The 18,703-nt window shown below is 51.4% G+C and overlaps 1 protein-coding gene across 1 annotated transcript; it reads left to right on the forward strand.

Moving 5' to 3' along the window:
* Window positions 1-4,247: 4,247 nt before the first annotated feature.
* SERPINE1 (serpin family E member 1) lies at window positions 4,248-10,019 on the forward strand. Its single transcript, XM_006733718.3, has 9 exons — window positions 4,248-4,408; window positions 4,984-5,255; window positions 5,862-6,095; window positions 6,631-6,825; window positions 7,428-7,626; window positions 8,571-8,671; window positions 8,770-8,856; window positions 9,423-9,506; window positions 9,846-10,019. Exons 2-9 carry the CDS (start codon window positions 4,985-4,987, stop codon window positions 9,881-9,883), a joined length of 1,209 nt encoding a protein of 402 aa, XP_006733781.1. The 5' UTR covers window positions 4,248-4,408; window position 4,984; the 3' UTR covers window positions 9,884-10,019.
* Window positions 10,020-18,703: the final 8,684 nt, after the last annotated feature.

The following is an 18,703-nucleotide window of genomic DNA, read 5'->3' on the forward strand; positions in this document are numbered from 1 at the left end:
AGTTGGTTGAGCGACTGCCTTCGGCTCAGGTCATGATCCTGGAGTCCCTGGATCGAGTCCCGCATCGGGCTCCCTGCTCGGCGGGGAGTCTGCTTCTCCCTCTGACCCTCCCCCCTCTCATGTGCTCTCTCTCTCATTCTCTCTCTCAAATAAATAAATAAAATCTTTAAAAAAAAAAAAAGAGGGCTAGGACTAGAAGAGTCGGTCAAGCTCAGTTTGGTTTTTACCTTTTACTAAAACAAGCTCCCCTCCTTCCCAGTATGTTCGGGGGATCGGGACGAGTGTCGAATGTCGGGGAGGTCCATGTGTGATTCCACAGCCCAGACAGCAAGATCTTCCTAAGATCTAAAATCTGCAAAATCAGCCAGGAGTTGCCCATCAGGCCGGGGGCGGAAGTGGGAAGATCTGGTCCGGAGCGGACAAGGGGGGCTGGCATTTGATGCCAACACTCACCCCAGGCCAAGGGAAGCGAACAAGAACATCTAACATCAAGAAGCTCGCATTGTATCAAAATTAACAGCTCGAGCCGTCTGGGTTCCTGTTCTGGCTCTGTCCCAACCAAGCATGGCTGGCTGCCACTTAGTGAGAGCCTAGAACACGCCACACGCTCACAGACAACATTCCATTGAATACCGACAACCTCGAAAGATGGGGCTCATTCTCAACCTCTCTATAAACTGTCATCTACATGCCTATCTACAAAAAAGAAAACCGAGGCATCCGAAGGTTAAGTTTTGCCTAAGGACACACAACCAGCAAGGTTTCAGATCCGCGTGCCCGGGCGGGTCTGACCACTGCAGTGACTGCTTTTCTCCCCCACCGGACGGCCCCATGTGGCCTCACACACCTCACGCCCCCTCTGTGGACCTCAGGGCCCGTGCCTGCGAATTTGGAGGACCAGACTAAATGGTTCTCAGTGCCCCCTGCTCTGAAACACTGGGATAGAACTGCAGAAAAGAAGCAGCCGCGGACAAGCAGGGCTGGGGCTAGGAGATGGGTTGGGGGCTTGCCCTTCTGCCTTCTTCAGGCTATAGGTTTATAGGAGTTTAAGGAAAGAAGGCCTGCAGTGGCCGGAGAAGGGAGAGGGGGTTGTGGAGGAGGAGGGGACATCGGGCATGGCACCAGTGTGAGAAGGGACCCTGGACACGCCAAGGTGGCCCGTCTCTGTCGGGGTCCCAGGGGCATGATCTTAAGCAAGCAGAGGCCAGGAGACAGGGCACTCACCCCAGCTCACTCCCGGGAGAGGGGCCGAGCCAGGCCAGCCCAAACACAGGCTATTTTTGGTGTTGTGTTGTTTGGAGAGCAACCAGGCCAGAAATAGTGCTGTGAGTTACTAGGACCCTGTCTTGCTCCCGCCCCCTGCTCTCCCAGTGAAATCACCAAGAATCGGGAGGCGGGCTCCAACATTCCAGGGAGCCTGTGTAACTGATAGGGGGCAGCGCTTTCCTCCCCACAGGAAGACTTGGAGCACAGCATTTGACTGTAAAAGGGCTTCTGCAAGAGGAGAAGCCAAGGAAGGGGGACTGAGTCAGAGAGAGCGGAAGAGAGAGAGAGGGAAAGTGGGAGAGATCTCCCGTGGTCAAGACTAGGGGCAGAAACCTGTTGACCAAGGGTTGAACAGGGAAGTCAAGAAGAGGAAGTCCTAGGGAGAGGAAGGGAAAGTGAAAAGGCCAGTGGGTGGTGGTGTTGGGAGAGCAAAGGAAAAGCAAAAAGGAAGAGAGGAGAGCAGGCCAGAGGGCAGCTGGAAGCCAGGAGGTGAAGGGTTTCGGGGAAGACCCGCTGCTCTGAGGCCAGAAGCGAACCAGGGCTGCTGGGGTTTGTGGGCGTGGGATGGGGGACAGTCACAGAAAGTGTGACTCTGGTCTAGTCACGAACCACCCGCTGATGGACAGATAGCAATATCTTTCCCAATTGGTTGGAACTGAAACTTCCCCAGAAATCCACACTCTTACAACTCACCCTCTTATCTCTGACCCTCTGGGAATCAGAGATGGAGCAATTTCAAAAGCAGGGACTTTTCTCTTTCTGTCTGACCCCTTACAAAAGAGCTACGGCTTGAGCAAGGTGATTGAATCAAGGCTGTTCGCTTGGAGTTCAGGAAAAGGAGGGAAAATGATGGCTTCTTGAGTCAGGATGGATTCTGAGAAGGGCGTCGCATGGAAGTCCATCCAGGGGCAGCGGGAGATCCGGCTGCACCGTGATGTGTGGAAGGTCTCCATAGGGCAGACAGGGTGGAAGCAAGCCCTGACCGCACAGAGGAGTGACAGGGACCACGGTCAAGTCTGGGTTTAGATCACCTAGCGGCCCTAGCTCTTCAGAAAGTCAAAGGAAGAGTCAGAATCCCCAGCATGGGATCCAGTGACACTGGGCCTTGCCTCAGTTTCTAATTCATACCCACCAGATACCTATGAGTTCCCTCCAGTTTGGAAAAAACCCTTTATTAAGTCGGCCCTTTGTGTTTCCAACATAAATCGTGTCCCCACTCTCCCCAACAGGACATAGAGCTGCTCCCTTCCATACCTGGGAACAGCGTGTCTTTTCTGGAATGGCGTCAGGGTCATCCATCAGGTCCAAGAGCAGGGATGGAACCAGTCACTGCACTGGCAGGACCCAGCTTGTCCACAGAAAACAGCAGGGGCTTTTACAGCTAAGGCCTGGCGGGGCGAGGGACAACGGCTCCCAGTATGGCCAACGGAAGAAGGGAAGGAGGCTCAGCTCCAGCGGCTGCAGAGGATGGGCAGCGCGGTGCCTCCAGGGACCCCCTTTCAGCCACTTCTCCACCCACTGCCCTGCTAGCTTGGGGCTTGGCTCTCCCAACCCCTCGTCCCCCTTGAGCCCCCAGGGGTGGAGGGCAGGGCACTGGGGGCGTTTCCAGGGGTAGGAGATGGATTGAGGGCTGCACTTCTGTCTCCACTTGAGAGAGGTCAGGGGTAACCACCTCCTCATGCTTAACCACTCTCTCAGGGACTCCAAACCAGACCAGCAGAGGAAAAGGACATAAACAAGAAGTTACATGGAAACGGTCCTGTACTGGAAAAGGGTGGGTGATCCTAACTTTCCGACTGAGGTTTGCTCTTCTTTCCCTACCGCCCCCTCCCCACTTGACTCCCAAGGACAACAGAGAAAACAAACGGAGGCAGAGACAGAGTACAAGTGGGAAAAGCCGGCCAGCTGTTGTTGCCCTTGGCATCTGCTTACTGAAAAATCCAAAACAAATATTCCGACGCTTCCACCCACTTAAACTTCCTGTGGTTCTGCTATCGGCTGTCTCCAAGGATACTCCCAGTCGAACCCCACCACCTACACCAAGCAAGACAGTGTGTAGACCAGCAGGTCAAGGGCTTCATCTCCCCACCCAGCTACCCCCTCTGCCCACAACAGCCTGGGCACGTGGCCTGACCCCGTCGAGCCCCCAGGTGCCCGAGTCCGGTCCCACACACCAACTCCCACCTTTCTAGCATCGTTGGGTCACTCCTCCACCTCCAAGCCCAATGGCCTAGAGGCACACCCCACAAACCTGCCACAAATTGACTCTCTCACTGGTGCTCCGGCCCTGCGGGTGTCTGCGTCTCGAGGAAAGGATAAGGTGCGCTTCTCCCCAGGCTCCTAATTCCTTGCCAAGACTTTACCCCGTTAATCCCTGGCCCCTTTCATCCTCCATCACCCCACCCAGCACACTCACACCCCCTCCAGACATGGCTGTTGGCACCCAAGAGAGCCCCGGAGGCACCGTGAGAGTCTGAACACGTGCGAGAGTCAGCTGTGTGTCATCGACGGGCTGGCGGGCCCTTGGCAGGGAAGAGGGAAAAAACAGAAGGGAGTCCTCTGCGTGCTCATGTCCTAGACAGTCAAAACCCAGACAATCACATGGCACGCTCCGTGCCCTCTGGCCACGGGGATGAGGCCAAGAGGAGGGAGGCGACCTGTTTCTCCAAAAGAAAAGGAAGAATGTAAACAGGGGAAGGTCATCGCAAACACCGGGTATTTGGGCTGGCCCTGCCCGGGGTCAACCTGGCAGATCATCCCAAAAGAGAGGGACACAGGCAGAGGGTAGCAAGTCCAGGGAGGCCCTTGGGCCAAGGCAAGCAGGGTTTGCCCCGTTGTTCCCGACCCCTCTTGCACACAAATACACACATGCCTCAGCCAGTTTGGCAGAGGGAGGTGCGGAGGGGGCCTGGCCAGACTTCCAGAGCCAGAAAGTGGGTGGGGCTGAGCCATGAGTTCATCTATTTCCTGCCCACGGCAGTATAAAGGGAGGCAGCAAGCTCCCGAGGAACACAGCTGCGTCTGGCTGCAGGGCCAAGAGCACTGTCAAGAAAGCCACACCCCCTCTGGGGCAGCAGAATCGCCACCGTCAGCAGCAGCAACAGGACAGACGCCTATCACAAGGCACCTTTGAGAACTTCAGGTAAGAGAGAAATTAAAAAAAAACAACAACTCTCCATCTCTTCCTCGGGTTAAGGCGAAGAACGCCCCTCCACGAAATGCCCTCCGTCCACGATCCCCGCTTTTCTTCTTTTCTCCCCCTGCTGGAGACCTGCAGTCCTGAGTTGATGGAGGGCGGCCCCACCAACAACCCCACCACCCAGAAACAAGGGCCTGGATTCTCGGTCCTTCTGCATCAGGACACCCTGCCCACCTCTGGAAAGGGGCTTTTCATGCCCGCTAATTTGAATGAATGAAGGGTTGTGAAAGCATTAGAAGAGAATTAAAAGCATTATGCAAATCAAAGGCGTTAGTATAATTTGGCCTTTTGTTCTGCCCCCCCCCAAGGGAGAGACACTGTAGGGTGCTGCCAGGGGTTTGGGAGAGTCCCACAGGTGGAACTGTGCTTAAGACTCCCTGGGGCTGAGACGGAGGGGACAGGCTCAGAATCGGGGCCATCAGGGTTCCTTAAGGACTCTCGCCCCCGTGTTCATGCATCACCCCACCTGCCCGTCTTCCAGAACTCTCCCCTCACCAGATCCTTTCTGCTTGCTCTAGGATGCGGACGTCTCCAGTCTTTGCCTGCCTAGCCCTGGGCCTGGCCCTCGTCTTTGGTGAAGCGTCGGCCTCCCGCCCCCGCCAGACTAGAGCAGTGCAACTGGCTACAGACTTCGGAGTGAAGGTGTTTCAGCAGGTGGCACTGGCCTCCAAGGACCGCAACATGGTTTTCTCCCCGTATGGGGTGGCCTCAGTCCTGGCCATGTTGCAGCTGACAACAGCAGGAGAGACCCGGCAGCAGATCCAAGAGGCCATGCAGTTCCAGATTAATGGTGAGAGATGGGGCAGAGCCGGGGTCGGGCGCTCACCCCGTCTTCTCGGGACAGGGGCGTCACCAACCAGAAGCAGGGGGAGGGCCAGTTCCTGCGCCACATCTCCCCAGCACACCCTGCATCACTGGGCCCTGGGTCTGTCACCGGGGGTACAGGCCAGGGGACGTGGTGTAAAGCAGATGTGCCTTACCACTTATTAACTGCATGACCTTCATGCCCCGTGGACCTGTTTCCTCATCTGCAAAATGGGGACAATAAAATTATCTCCCACACAGAGCTGTTGTAGGGATTCAATCGAATTATGCGGGTGAAATGCTTCTCATCGCTATTATTCTGATAAGAAAAAAATGTAGGGTTCAGAACTTAAAAGCAGAGAAAAATATTCTAACCCACAAAAGGGTCAGGACCTGAGATTTTTGAGGAAAAGAGGGAGACGCAGAAGAGATTAAGGTTTGGAAGGAAATCTCCCTCCATAGACCCCTGGGGGAGCAGAAGAGCCCCATCCAGATGGGCAGGATTGGGCCTCCCCTGGGGGAAGTTGGCCCAACTCGGGGGCCCTTGGCTCAACGTAAGCTGATGTATCCTTTCTGTCCTGTCCGGGCACAGAGGAGGGCATGGCCCCTGCCCTCCGCCAACTGTACAAGGAACTCATGGGGCCGTGGAACAAGGATGAGATCAGCACTGCTGATGCCATCTTCGTGCAGCGGGATCTGAAGCTGGTTCGTGGCTTCATGCCCCACTTCTTCAGGCTGTTCCAGACCACGGTCAAGCAGGTAGACTTCTCCGAGGTGGAGAGAGCCAGGTTCATCGTCAACGACTGGGTGAAGAGACACACAAAAGGTGAGCGGGTAGGGAGAGGAGGCTGGGCCCGAGGGCCTGCAGAGGAAGGGGATCTGGAAACAAATCTCCAGCATCCCAACCTCTCCCCAGCAGCGTGCTCTTCTCTGTAGTTGGGTCAGGCGCTTTAAGAATCAGAGCATCTTTGTTTTCATAAGTAGGCCATCTCACGAACCACCTCTAAGGGCAGCCCTAAAAAGTGCTGTGAGTTGTCATAAGAACGGTTACGACCACAAGAAGAATACACAGCTCTCTCAGCCTCCAGCTTAGGGAGCAAAGTAAGGGAGGACTCACTCTCTGCGTCTGATCTTGGGCAGGATCCCAGGGCCAGAGCATGTGCTGAGCGGAAAACCCTCCCGAGACTCCTGGGAAGATGGAACAGGTTGAACACAGCTAGACTGGCTCACTTACGCCCCCAGTCTGCCTCCTGACCGGATCCCCTCAGAGACACACACATCCAATCTGAGGACCGAAGGGAACCCGCTAAGAGGATTAAAGCCTATCTAGCCCCCTCATGGCTCACCTGGCTTTCTCGTAGGCATGATTGGTGACTTACTGGGCAGAGGGGCCGTGGACCAGCTGACGCGCCTGATGCTGGTGAATGCCCTCTACTTCAACGGCCAGTGGAAGACACCCTTCCCCAAGTCGGGCACCCACCACCGCCTCTTCCACAAATCCGACGGCAGCACCGTCTCTGTGCCCATGATGGCTCAAACCAACAAGTTCAACTACAGTAAGTTCAAGACCTCCTTCCAAAAGTCCCACCACTACTATACCTCATCCCCCTGGGGGGTTCCCTTTCCGGGGGAGGAGAAAACCCCGAATGTAGCCCAGCTTTGCCAAAGACTCCCCAGGCAGAAGCTGTTGGGATAACAGGAGCCTCCGAAAGTAGCTTTAGCTCATGTGAGAGGAAGCTGACATCCAGGAAGTCCCTCGAGCCCGCCTATGACCACGTGACCCCGGTCTCTGGTCCCCGAGTGTTTCTAGTGTGATTACAAGGGCGGGGGGGCGGGGGGGCTCACAAATCCTGCTGGGGGCAGGCCTGTGTGGAAGTTGAGCTGAAGGAGAGAAGACTCGGAATGAGTTAGTGGCTGAGTGTGGGGGAGAGGGGGGTGAAGGCCAAGAAGGCCCAAAGGAGACAGAGTTACCAGAAGACACTGAATTGGCAGAAGAGAAGGGAAATGGGGATTAAAAAACTCTGACTGGGGGAGCCTCCAAAGCCCAGGTAGAAAGCTGGCTTCCAGAAAGAGGAGATAGAACTCGTTGCAAACCCAGTGCTGGGTGAGACCCAACAAGAGGACTCATCTTCAGTGTGCCAATCTGCTGTCTTCGCAGCCGAGTTTTCTACCCCCGACGGCCGTTACTACGACATCCTGGAATTGCCCTACCACGGGGACACTCTCAGCATGTTCATTGCTGCTCCTTATGAGAAAGAGGTGCCTCTCTCTGCCCTCACCGACATCCTGGATGCCCAGCTCATCAGCCAGTGGAAAGGGAATATGACCAGGCACCTCCGCCTCCTGGTTCTGCCCAAGTAAGTCATCCCTCGCTCTCACCACCCTTGCCAACATCCCAACCCCCTCTACCTGCCCCCTTCCCATCCCGCAGGGCTCCCTGAAAGGACCACCCCCTCATCGAGTTTCCCAAATGTGACATTTGTAGGGCAGGGACGTGTGTGGGAAGCTGATGGGAAACACTCCGGCCTGGGTTTGATTAAGATTCCTCCCATCCTCCCTCCTCCTGTTTCCAGTGGAGGGCGGCGGGGAATTTTTCTAGACCATGCCCCCACACTTACCACCCTCAGAATACCCAGCCAAAGCCAGCCAAAGGAAGAGCCGGAGAAATGGTGGAGGTGGGGGGGATAGATCGGCCTGTGAAAGACCCTCTCCCACCCGCATCGGCTCAAGTCAACATCCAAACAATGGAGACAAAAGGAGCCCGAGCAGCTTCTTTCTAGCTGGCTTCCAACCAAGCAGATTTTAAAAATCCTTCTGCAGAAGCACAGAGGGTGGAGAAGGCTGAGGCTGGGTCATTCCAGAATTATAGGAAGCCTCCCACCACACTTACCCCAATTTCCAGATGCTTTAATGCCAGGCCTGGGAAAGGGGAGAATTTAGCTGGTTTGCGGGCTCTTGCCCCTCCCTGGCCCCCAGCCCTAGATAGTGAAACCCGAGTTAATGAGAGCCCTGATGGGAAGCAGGAGGAGCCCAAAGCCTCTCTGCTGGAGTCCTCTTCAGAATTAGCTCCCAGAAACACAATCTACAGATCAGGTTCCAGGGGGTGGGGAGATGGCAGAGAATGTTCATTTCTATTAGGTCTTACACGCAAATTTGAAAAGACGAGCCTCCCTCCACTTCCACATCTGTCCCCATCCTGTCGGGCCAGCCAGCCAGCCCAGGGAGGGGATACGATGTCAGGGACTGGGAGAGGCCGCAAGGGGCGGCCTGAGCTTGAGGTGTTTCCTGCTCCTGTTCCCAGGTTCTCCCTGGAGAGCGAAGTCAACCTCCGGGGGCCCCTGGAGAACTTGGGGATGACCGACATGTTTAGCCCACACCAGGCGGACTTCTCGAGTCTTTCAGGTAGGAGATTTTCCTTTCACTTTCTTCCGCTGGTGGACTGTGGGAGTGTGTCCCTGAGAACCCCAGCTGATCTGCCCTCGGATCCACTTGTGTTTCAGATCAAGAGGGACTGTATGTGTCCCAGGCACTGCAAAAAGTGAAGATCGAGGTGAATGAGAGTGGCACGGTGGCATCTTCCTCTACAGGTGAGTCAGGTTCAGGTGAGGCCTGGTGGGTCTCAGCCCAGGACTTCCAGGAGGGGCCCACATCTGGGATGGATCCTACGGCTCTGCTCTACCAGCCTCTTGCCTCTCCCCATGGAGCGGCACCCCCTCCCGCCCCCGGTGCCAAGGGCATCGCCCCAACCCCACCAGAGTTTCTCAGCCTAGAAGGTGAGCCCACTTGGCCTGGGAGCCCAGTTCCTCACCCGATGGCTCCAGAGGTCCCCTGAAGGTGAAAAGCGCCCCCCCCACCAAGGAAGTCTGGCTTCTCACGGTGGCTAGTCAGCTTAAGGAACTGGCTCACCAAGACGCTCTAAAAGGGCTCATCTAAATGGCTGTTGAGGAGTGGATAGATCTCTACGAAACTCCTGGAGGAAACCAGGCCTCCGAGAACTTCCCTAAACCGTTCAGGTTCACGGCCAGAACGACCAAGCCTCCTAGTCACCCCCCAGGGCTGCCATCAGAAGGCTGGTGTCAGGGGATTCCTGATGATCAGTCCAGGCGCCAGTGCCCAGTCCCTCTGTTCTAGATCATTGTTCCTTCTCTCTTAGCCATCATCGTCTCAGCCCGAATGGCCCCCGAGGAGATCATCATGGACAGACCCTTCCTCTTTGTGGTGCGGCATAACCCCACCGGTGAGCCGGGGCCGTGATGCTCCCCTGCCCTCTCCCCCACCCCCGCCCCATTTTCTCGCCCCAGGCACCAGTCTAGACAGGTGTAGACGCTCCCTCCCACCCCAATGGGACTCCAGACAAAGAATCCATAGCTCTGCTCCACCTCTTCCATTCAGGGACGATGCTCTGTCACCATCAGAGCACGGTGCCAGGACCCCAGCCCTAGCTTAGTCACAACAGCAGCTGGGACTCCAGACAGCTCACTCACGCTCTCACATCTCAGTTCATCCATAAACATGGGCCTGGGTGAGCTGTGCCCTTTCTTCCCGTTCTCATCTCCCACGCTTCTTCTGTCCTCAGGAACGGTCCTTTTCATGGGCCAAGTGATGGAACCCTGACCGTGAGAAAAGCAGCCCTCATCTGGGACAGAACTGGAGATGTATCCGAGAAAGAAGGAACTCCAAAGGGGAAAAATATATATATATTTTAATTAACTTTTCTGGAAGAAAAAAAAGGCATTTGCCTTTTTTTTTTTAAGAGGAAAAAAAGGTAAATCTTTCGAATCTGCCTCCCAGACCTCAGCCTCTCCCAGGAGTGGGGAAGAGGACTTTTCAGTAAAACTCTCTCATGGAGCCCCCAGGAGAGACTCCGAAGCACAGCTGGGTCTCCACACCAGACTGTAAAACTCTGTACAACCCACCAGCACAGCTGCTTCTGCCCAGCGCTCTGCCCCTCCGGGTCTTCGGACCTGGACCCTGCTGAGACCCTGGCAGGATGGCACCCCAAGGCTTATGGGAGCTTTTGTGTGCTTGGTAGAAACGATTTGTGTTCCAGTCACGTTGCTGTCACTCTCACACTGTCTTCCACTGCTAAGGAGGCTGGCGGCGAGCCAAAGGCCAGTGGGAGAGGCGCCCTTTCAGCTCGAGGTCTGTGCTGCCCCAGCTCAGAGGTCACGCGGATGGGCAGTGCCCCTGCCCACCCCGTGTGGAAACCCGCCCTGACTTGGCCGTCTCCCTCCCAAGAAACAGTGTGCGTATGTTCTTTTGGAGTGTAGGTGACTTGTTTACTCATAGGAGCGGGTTTCTGCTTCCCACTAACTTTATTTTGCAGGAATGGAGGAAGAAAAGTGAGATGTGTGTCTGGCTCTTGGCTCTCAACTCCTGGTGGGGAGGATGGGATGCCAGGGGTGTGCTTCAGTATTTATTACATCCTCGTCCTTGTGTGCTTGTGAGAGAGAAAGAGGATGCTCAAGAAAAACGTATTATATGACCTTGCTTGTAATGTTCCCTGGTGGTCTGTGTCTTGCATCTCAGGAGTCTGGCCCCTTAACTAGCTGCCCCTCTGGGCGGCAAGCGTGGTGGGGCCCACACTGCCACCTTGTGGCTTCCCGAGCCCGATGGCTCCTCTCCCTTCCTGGCCCTTCCACTTGATGGTTAAGACCCCCGCCAAGATTATCCACCTTTAGGGACCAAAAGGATGTGGTGGGTCAGAGAGACTACAGCGAGGACAGAGTGGTTTCAAAATTTTCCAATATATTTAGGAACAGGAGAGCAAGGGGCTGCACGACCTAGCAGGACAGAACTTTCCCCAATTACAGGGTGATTCACAGCCGCATTGGTGACTCACTTCGATGTGTCATTTCCGGCTGCTGTGTGCAAGCAGTGGACACGTGAGAGAGGGTGAGAGAGATTGAGAGAGAGAGGAGAATGAGAGAGACCATGAGCTCGGACTTAACTACCCTAGCTAGATAATCTTTCTGAAAACCAGCAAGCTAGAGGCCATGGTATGAAGACCAATTTGTTAAAGAATTGCACATAGATGTCGAATGAATGAATGTAATCCAAATAGGACCCTAATAACCTCCCTCCCCCACCCCCGTGCTCTTCAGTGAAAAATCTTTGTTCTTTGTTTGTTTGTTTCTCATAATGCACTGGACATGACAGCTACACACAGTACCCATAAGGATACCCAAATGTGGGGTCCAACATTCTTGAAGTTGTGTTGAATCATATGCTTTTTCACTTTTGATATATAAACGAGTAAAATATTTTTAAAAAATAATAAAATAAATTAATTAAAATATTCCAAAAGAGTCCCTGTCTTTACTTTCCACATTTCACACAGTACAAAATCAGAATTCCATCAGTCCATAGATTTCTCCACTAAAGGGGATCTTTATGCCCACAAGCCCAAGGCACGGAGACTTGCCCTGGGCAAGTCGCTGGGGCTGACCATGGGGCCTCTGCAAGAGGGCCCATGGGACATGTTGTGCAGGGCGAAATTCTCCCCCTGGGCGTCACCCTCAAAAAGGAAAGAGGGGTCCCTCAAACACCTTCCACCTGCCCTGACACCTGCTCATGCGCACTGTCCCTGTGGGTTCCCATCTCTGTTCATGCCATTGCCTTCCCTGTCAAATGCTCCCACCCCTGCGCCTACCCCACTCCCCACTTCTCAAAACCCAGACCAAGTCTGGCTCTTCAACCTGGTGTTCCCCATGGGTCTGGTCCACACCATCACTCTCTACTTGGCATTTAACAAGATTTCTTTTTCTGGGTGTGAAACAGTGCTCGTATTCATGTGTGCTCTTTAACTTTGAGTGTGTTACCCTCACCATCCCCATGTACAGATCGGGTTCCTTTGAAAACAAGGCTCTTTTGTGATATAGACTCTCTTAATATCCTCCTGAAAACGACATCCTGGAAAGTCTTTTATTCTCTTCCTCTAGTCTCATGAAGGCTCTTGCCAGGGGACATACCTCCCCCAATTAGTTTCTGTTCATATCTTCAAAAAAATCATCTTTTAAACTGAAAAAAATACCAAGAATTAGCTGTCGAAAAACTATATGCTGTCCAGCTCCAGAACCCTAAAGATAGGATTGATAGATCCAGCCCCCTGCAAACCTAAGTCTCTCTCTCTTTTTAATTTTTATTTCTTTTAAGGAATCTCTAAGCCCAACGTGGGGCTCGAATTCATGAACTCATGATCAAGAGTGAGTTCAGACTGAGCAAGTCCCTAGTTCTTGCCTTAATAGGAACTAATTACCATCTGGGGGCTCTTGCAAAATGCTGTCTGACAGTTAATAGGTAGTGAGCTCTCCATCACTGGAAGTGTTTAAGGACAGCCAGGATAACCTCTTGGTGGCGATGCTTCTGCAGTCAGGGTATATTTTTTTAAATGTAAAATGTATATTTTAATCTAAATTTAATTTTAAATGTCAGGTGACTTGTTTAAGTGATACCAAACACAAGCTCATAGTAAGACTCAGTTAGAAAGGTAAAAATGGGGGGTGCCTGGGTGGCTCAGTCGTTAAGCGTCTGCCTTCGGCTCAGGTCATGATCCCAGGGTCCTGGGATCGAGCCCCACATCAGGCTCCCTGCTCGGCGGGAAGCCTGCTTCTCCCTCTCCCACTCCCCCTGCTTGTGTTCCCTCTCTCGCTGTGTCTCTCTCTGTCAAATAAATAAATAAAATCTTTAAAAAAAAAAAAAGAAAGGTAAAAATGGGAACTTAATTGGTCCCCAGTTTCTTCTGTGTTCTTTTAGAACTTCGCTAAGCATTTATAAGCATATTTAAAATATTCTTCACTTTCACACAAATAAGATTATACATACCTAATTATATATATAATTATATATATATATATACATACCTACATACACACACACACACACACACACAGTGTTTGGCAACTTGCTTTATTTACCTAATGATATATTCTACACACCTGCCCTCATTCTCTTTACCAGTTGCATGTAGAGATGTACTGTAATTCCTTAATCACTGTTGATGGATTTGGGTGGTTCCATGGCCTTTTTTTATTGCCATTTTTTTTTAGATTTTATTTATTTATTTGACAGAGAGAGATACAGCGAGAGAGGGAACACAAGCAGGGGGAGTAGGAGAGGGAGAAGCAGGCTTCCCGCAGAGCGGGAAGCCCGATGCGGGGCTCAATCCCAGGACCCTGGGATCATGACCTGGGCACACGTTTAACAACTTAGCCACCCAGGCACCCCTTTTATTGCCATTTTTGTTACCAACAAGGCTGAGATAGACATCTTTGCACATTCATCCCAGTACATGTGTGCTTGTGTGTCCATAGGGTAACTTCCTAGCAGCAGGACTAAGGATCTTTCAAGAAACTCTCAACCCTCGAGGGCGCCTGGGTGGCTCAGATGGTTAAGCGTCTGCCTTCGGCTCAGGTCATGATCCCGGGGTCCTGGGATCGAGTCCCGCATCGGTCTCCCTGCTCCTTGGGAGCCTGCTTCTCTCTCTCTCTCTCTCTCTCTCTCTCTGTCTCTCATGAATAAATAAATAAAATCTTTAAAAAAAAAAAAAAAAGAAACTCTCAACCCTGCAGTCATGTGACTCTGGTAATACAAACATTTTCAAAAGGCACAAAACAGTCAAAAGTGATCATTCTGCCTGGTTAGAATCTTACTTCTTCTCAAGCTTAAATAAGCCTTCACAACTTTCCTAAATAAGCCCACTGCTGTGAATGAAGATAGATTTTAGGCCTTGAACTAAAGGAACCTTCACATTATAATTTTCTCTAAATTGTGTTAGACTTCCTTGGAGCAAGTTTAGATTATGATGTAAATCCAGAAAGGGCGTTCATTCAACCTACTCACTCCCCAATCATTCAACATTTGCTAAAGGCCTTCTCCCTGACCCTGTCATTCCTGTTTCCCTCTAGAGGGACAGTTAGAGACCTTCTTGGATGCCTCCAAAGTGGTACACTAAGATGTTCAAAGGGGATGCGGTTGTTTGGCACCTTCTCCTTATGTTTTCCTCTCTTTGGATTTGTCTTTTTTTTTTAGGCTTTCTCTTCTCCCCTAAGGGTCCATATAGTAAGAGGGACCCCAAAGCCCAATCAAACCTGAAAGGAAGGTCTCCTCTCTTCTTTTTTTTTTTTTTAAGATTTTATTTTTATTTATTTGACAGAGAGAGACACAGCGAGAGAGGGAACACAAGCAGGGGGAGTGGGAGAGGGAGAAGCAGGCTTCCCGCCAAGCAGGGAGTCCGATGCAGGGCTCGATCCCAGGACCCCGGGATCATGACCTGAGCCGAAGGCAGACGCTTAACCGACTGAGCCACCCAGGCGCCCCTAGGTCTCCTCTCTTCTTAGAAAGCCAATGGATTAACTGTACTGGAATTAAAATGTAAATTTTGGAAGGAAGGAAGGAAGGTGGAAGGGAAAGAAGGAAGGAAGGTGGAAGGGAAAGAAGGAAGGAAGGTAGAAGGGAAGGAAGGAAGGGAGGGAGGGAGGGAGGGAGGGAGGGAGGGAGGGAGGAAGGAAGGAAGGAAGGGAGGGAGGGAGGGAGGGAGGGAGGGAGGGAGATGGGGCGTAAGGAAAGAAGGCCAGTATGCATAGCCCACTGAAGCTACTCTGAGCTTTCGAAAGATGATCTCAACCTCAGTGAATGCTCCTTCTTTCCTTTCCAATTCTCTGGCAAGCTCTGTGGGACCAAGATGGAACTAGAAACTCGTCACAGAACTAGAGAAAAGGGGCCATAGAGGCCACTTGGCCTGCTTCTAGCTGGCTCAGACCAGAGATGCCCAAACTAGACGTGGCCTGATCCAGTTCACAAGATCACTGAGATTGGTAGCCAAAACTTCAGCTGGTACTAAAGTATTCCTCTTTCTGCAAGAATACTTCCTTCCTCTTGTATAGCTCTCCCTTTGGGCTCATAGTGGGGAGCTGGAGTCATGAAGGTAACGGTCCAAGAATTCAGGGATACAGGGACCCAGACAGATCTGTCCTCCTTACCCCTGAAAAGATGACCAATTCCATGAACTGGGCTAGCTGTTGAGGATTTACCCATCGGTAACAGATTTGCTTAGAAACTGAAAGAGTCTCAAAAAGCAGAGCAAGTTAGCCTGGTTCGACAGTGTACAGTTCAAAAACCCATCCATCCTTGCTGAGAAGTCTCAGAAGAGAAGGGTTCATCAGAAGGCCTCACCCCCGCAGAGAGAGTTTGCTCCGGGAGGTGCCCTATTTAACTGTGCCCTCTGCTTTTCTCAGATATTTTGGGGACAGAGATGATGATGCGGCCTCACAGTACAAAGCCTGCCCAGCCCTGCCTGGCTTCGCCCTGGCCCGCCTCCTCCACCCTTCCAAATCTCTCTTCCTCCATCTCTTTAGAAATGAAAAGCCAACAAGATTTGCTTCCAGCCATCATTACAGCACATTTCTTATAAACCTCACACAGTGGAATTATTTATCTGCCCACGTGTGGGCAATGAGTATGACTCATTCTGTAAATCCCTCCATGGTAAAAATATTCCATCAGAATGAAACTTGTCAAGGAGACACCATCTGTTTTCCAAACCACTCTTTTTTTTTTTTTTTTAGGTGGTTCCTCAAGTAAGTTTCGTTGCAATAGTAGCAAATACTTATGTCGAGATGAGGAAAGCAGGCAGAGAGGGGTTGAGAAACTTGTCACTATTATTATTATTATTATTATTATTATTATTATTATTATTATTACATAACAGCCCAGATGCCTCTGTGCTCTTTGTTACACTGTGCTACCCTGCTCTGTGGCATTTGTGAACACAGGTCTCCCTGCCCCCACGTGCCAGGCACCAGCATGCCCTTATACCTCCGCCTTCAGCCTGCACGCCCGCCTCCTACCACCACATAGCCTTTTCCTTTATTTCCTAGCCACCAGATGTCGCTTTGACTCCAGTGGAAAGCTCTTTTTGAAGCAAAGCAGCTGTAGCTTCTGCCAAAATCTGGCCAAGTTTGAGCCCCATACGATTTAACAAGTATTTATTTAAAAGCTTAACTTGATACTGGGTACTGTGAAGCCCTTTTAAAAAGCATAAGTGATCTTTCTTACTATCAAGTACCTAAGGAGAGTAGACACCAAAAAGCTGAAATGCTACCTGAGTCACTGCCCAAAGATGGTTGAAGGGAACACTGTCAAAATGATCGCCATGGTCTACACTAGAGTGCAAGGCTCATCAGGACTGGGACCTCGATGGAAACTTACAGGATGGATAAGGTGGATTTGGGTCTGTGGGGCAGGCATGGTAGGGCATTTCAGAAAACAGTGTGGACAAAATGACAAAGGAACAATATTAGCAAGTCATGTTCAAGGCACATATCTGAGGAGAAGGTTGGTCTTTAGACTGCTGTCTCTCTCCTCTGATAACCCAGCCAGTCAACTCTCCCCCTCTTCGAAACACCCTCTCCTGATCTAGTCAGGCAAGTCTGGCCTATGTCCCTTGAATCAGCCATGCTTTCTTGTTATCCTTCATGTCCCAGGATTATAGTCTGCAAGCCTACAAAAAGGTGGTGACATTTACCACAATGGGAAACCAAAAGATGGGATGGTTTCAGGGGAGGGCGAAGGAAGAAGGCACCTCAGTGAAGCTTGAGATGACAATGGAATTTTCTTTTTTGAAAAAAGGTTTTATTTCTTTATTTGAGGGAGAAAGCGAGAGAGTGATGGAGAGAGCACAAGCAGGGGGAGCTGCAGAGGGACAGGGAGAAGCAGGCTTCCTGCTAGGCAGGGAGCCCGACAGGGGGCTCGACCCAGGACCCTGGGATCATGACCTGAGCTGAAGACAGACGTTCAACCAACTGAGCCACCCAGACTCCCCAACAATGGAATTTTCAAATAGAGGATCCAGTGTACATTTATTCAACCAATATTGGGTATCTGCTGCTATACATCAGGAATTGTGCTGGGCACAGTAGAAACAGCAAAAGAAGACAGTTTATCCTCTAGCAGAAATAATAGACATTGGACATGCTACTGCTATATACAAAATTAGAATGTAGCATATTTTGGATTAGAAGATTTAAACATCTAGATTTGATAACCATGGATACCAATCATAATTGATGCCAATCAGCAAGCACTATGATGGAGGATGCTGTGAAGAAACAAAAGATGAATAAGATACCATCCTTGAAGGAGCTTCCAATCCAGCGGAAGAGACAAGGCGGCTTACATGTGCAGCCAGGGGACAATATGGCATGCTAACCAAGTTTACCAGACTTCTTAGTTACCAGGAACAGAAACCAACTCTAGCTAAGGGAAGCAGCAAAGGAAACTGGGGAGCTCAGGGAATTGCCAGGAGAGCCAGAGAACTGGAGGAAGGTCTCATACTAGAGACAGTGCCCCCAAATCACAGCGGTGCCCCCGCCCGAACCTTCACCGGGCACAGGACGCCGCCATTGGTGCTGCTGCCTTGGCGCCCTAAATTTCGACCCTGTGACCCTCTGCCAGAGTCTTACCTTCCCTCCATCACCTCATTCCTTCCCGGACCAAAGTCGGGGCAGATGCGCGGACTGGCCGAGTCCAGCCGACATGGCGATGCTGTGGTCGCAAAGAAGGCTGCAAAAGCGAATGTCAGGAAACTTCACATGCTTCACTGGGAGGCTGTCCCATCTCTCCCTAGGCTCATAAGTTGGGATTCCCAAGCCCTAGGAAGTGGGGTTAGAGCCTGGGAGGTGAAAGACAATGGCAAACATCTACCACAGAAGGTATTCTAACTGTCCAGACTGTTAGGAACAGTACATGGTAAGGTCCCAACTGCTCAGTTAAACAAAACAAAACAAAACAAAACAAAAAAACAAAGATGGCTACAAATGACATCATTAGGGAACTATGGACTATTTAAAAGAATGTGCAAAAAACGGTTGCAGAGGCACCTGGGTGGCTCAGTTGGTTAAGCGTCCGACTCTTATTCCGGCTTCAGTCATAATCTCAGGGTCATGGATCGAGTCCCACACTGGGCTCTGCGCTCAGCACAGCATGTTTGTTCCTCTCCCTCTGCTCCTCCCCCTGCTTGCTCTCTCTCTCAAATAAATAAATAAAATCTTTTTTAAAAAATGGGTGCAGAGGGCATCACAAGAGGGAGAAACACAGAGCATAAACTCATAGAGATGGAAGACTTCAGGCCACCCCTCCAACCACCACAGGAACCACCGCCTACAAGCAGAAGAGGAAAGGCTTGGGGAGGTTTCAGCATGGTTTGTAGGGTGACAATAGAAATGTCATCTGAACCTATGAAGGTGAATCTCCCCTCTAACCCTCCAGACTTATCTTTGACTCTTCCTCCTTTTCCTTTACTTGGATGAATTCTCGTTCCAATTTTAGTATATGTGCTGCCGAAGCGAGCACACCTGGATGAATTCTCAACGTCAGTTGATGGGCCCATTACAGGCATCTCTCCAATTTGTCCCTCTCCATTTCATCTTTGTGCCT

The sequence above is a fragment of the Leptonychotes weddellii genome, chromosome 5, assembly GCF_054177405.1.
Source record: "Leptonychotes weddellii isolate Sample4059 chromosome 5, ASM5417740v2, whole genome shotgun sequence".
In the NCBI taxonomy this organism is placed as follows: domain Eukaryota; kingdom Metazoa; phylum Chordata; class Mammalia; order Carnivora; family Phocidae; genus Leptonychotes; species Leptonychotes weddellii.

Coding starts and splice junctions, on each gene's coding strand:
- SERPINE1 (XM_006733718.3), top strand. CDS start 4,985: ATGCGGACGTCTCCAGTCTTTGCCTGCCTAGCCCTGGGCCTGGCCCTC. Junction 6,826..7,427: donor AACCAACAAGTTCAACTACA/GTAAGTTCAAGA, acceptor CTGTCTTCGCAG/CCGAGTTTTCTACCCCCGAC. Junction 8,672..8,769: donor GGACTTCTCGAGTCTTTCAG/GTAGGAGATTTT, acceptor CTTGTGTTTCAG/ATCAAGAGGGACTGTATGTG.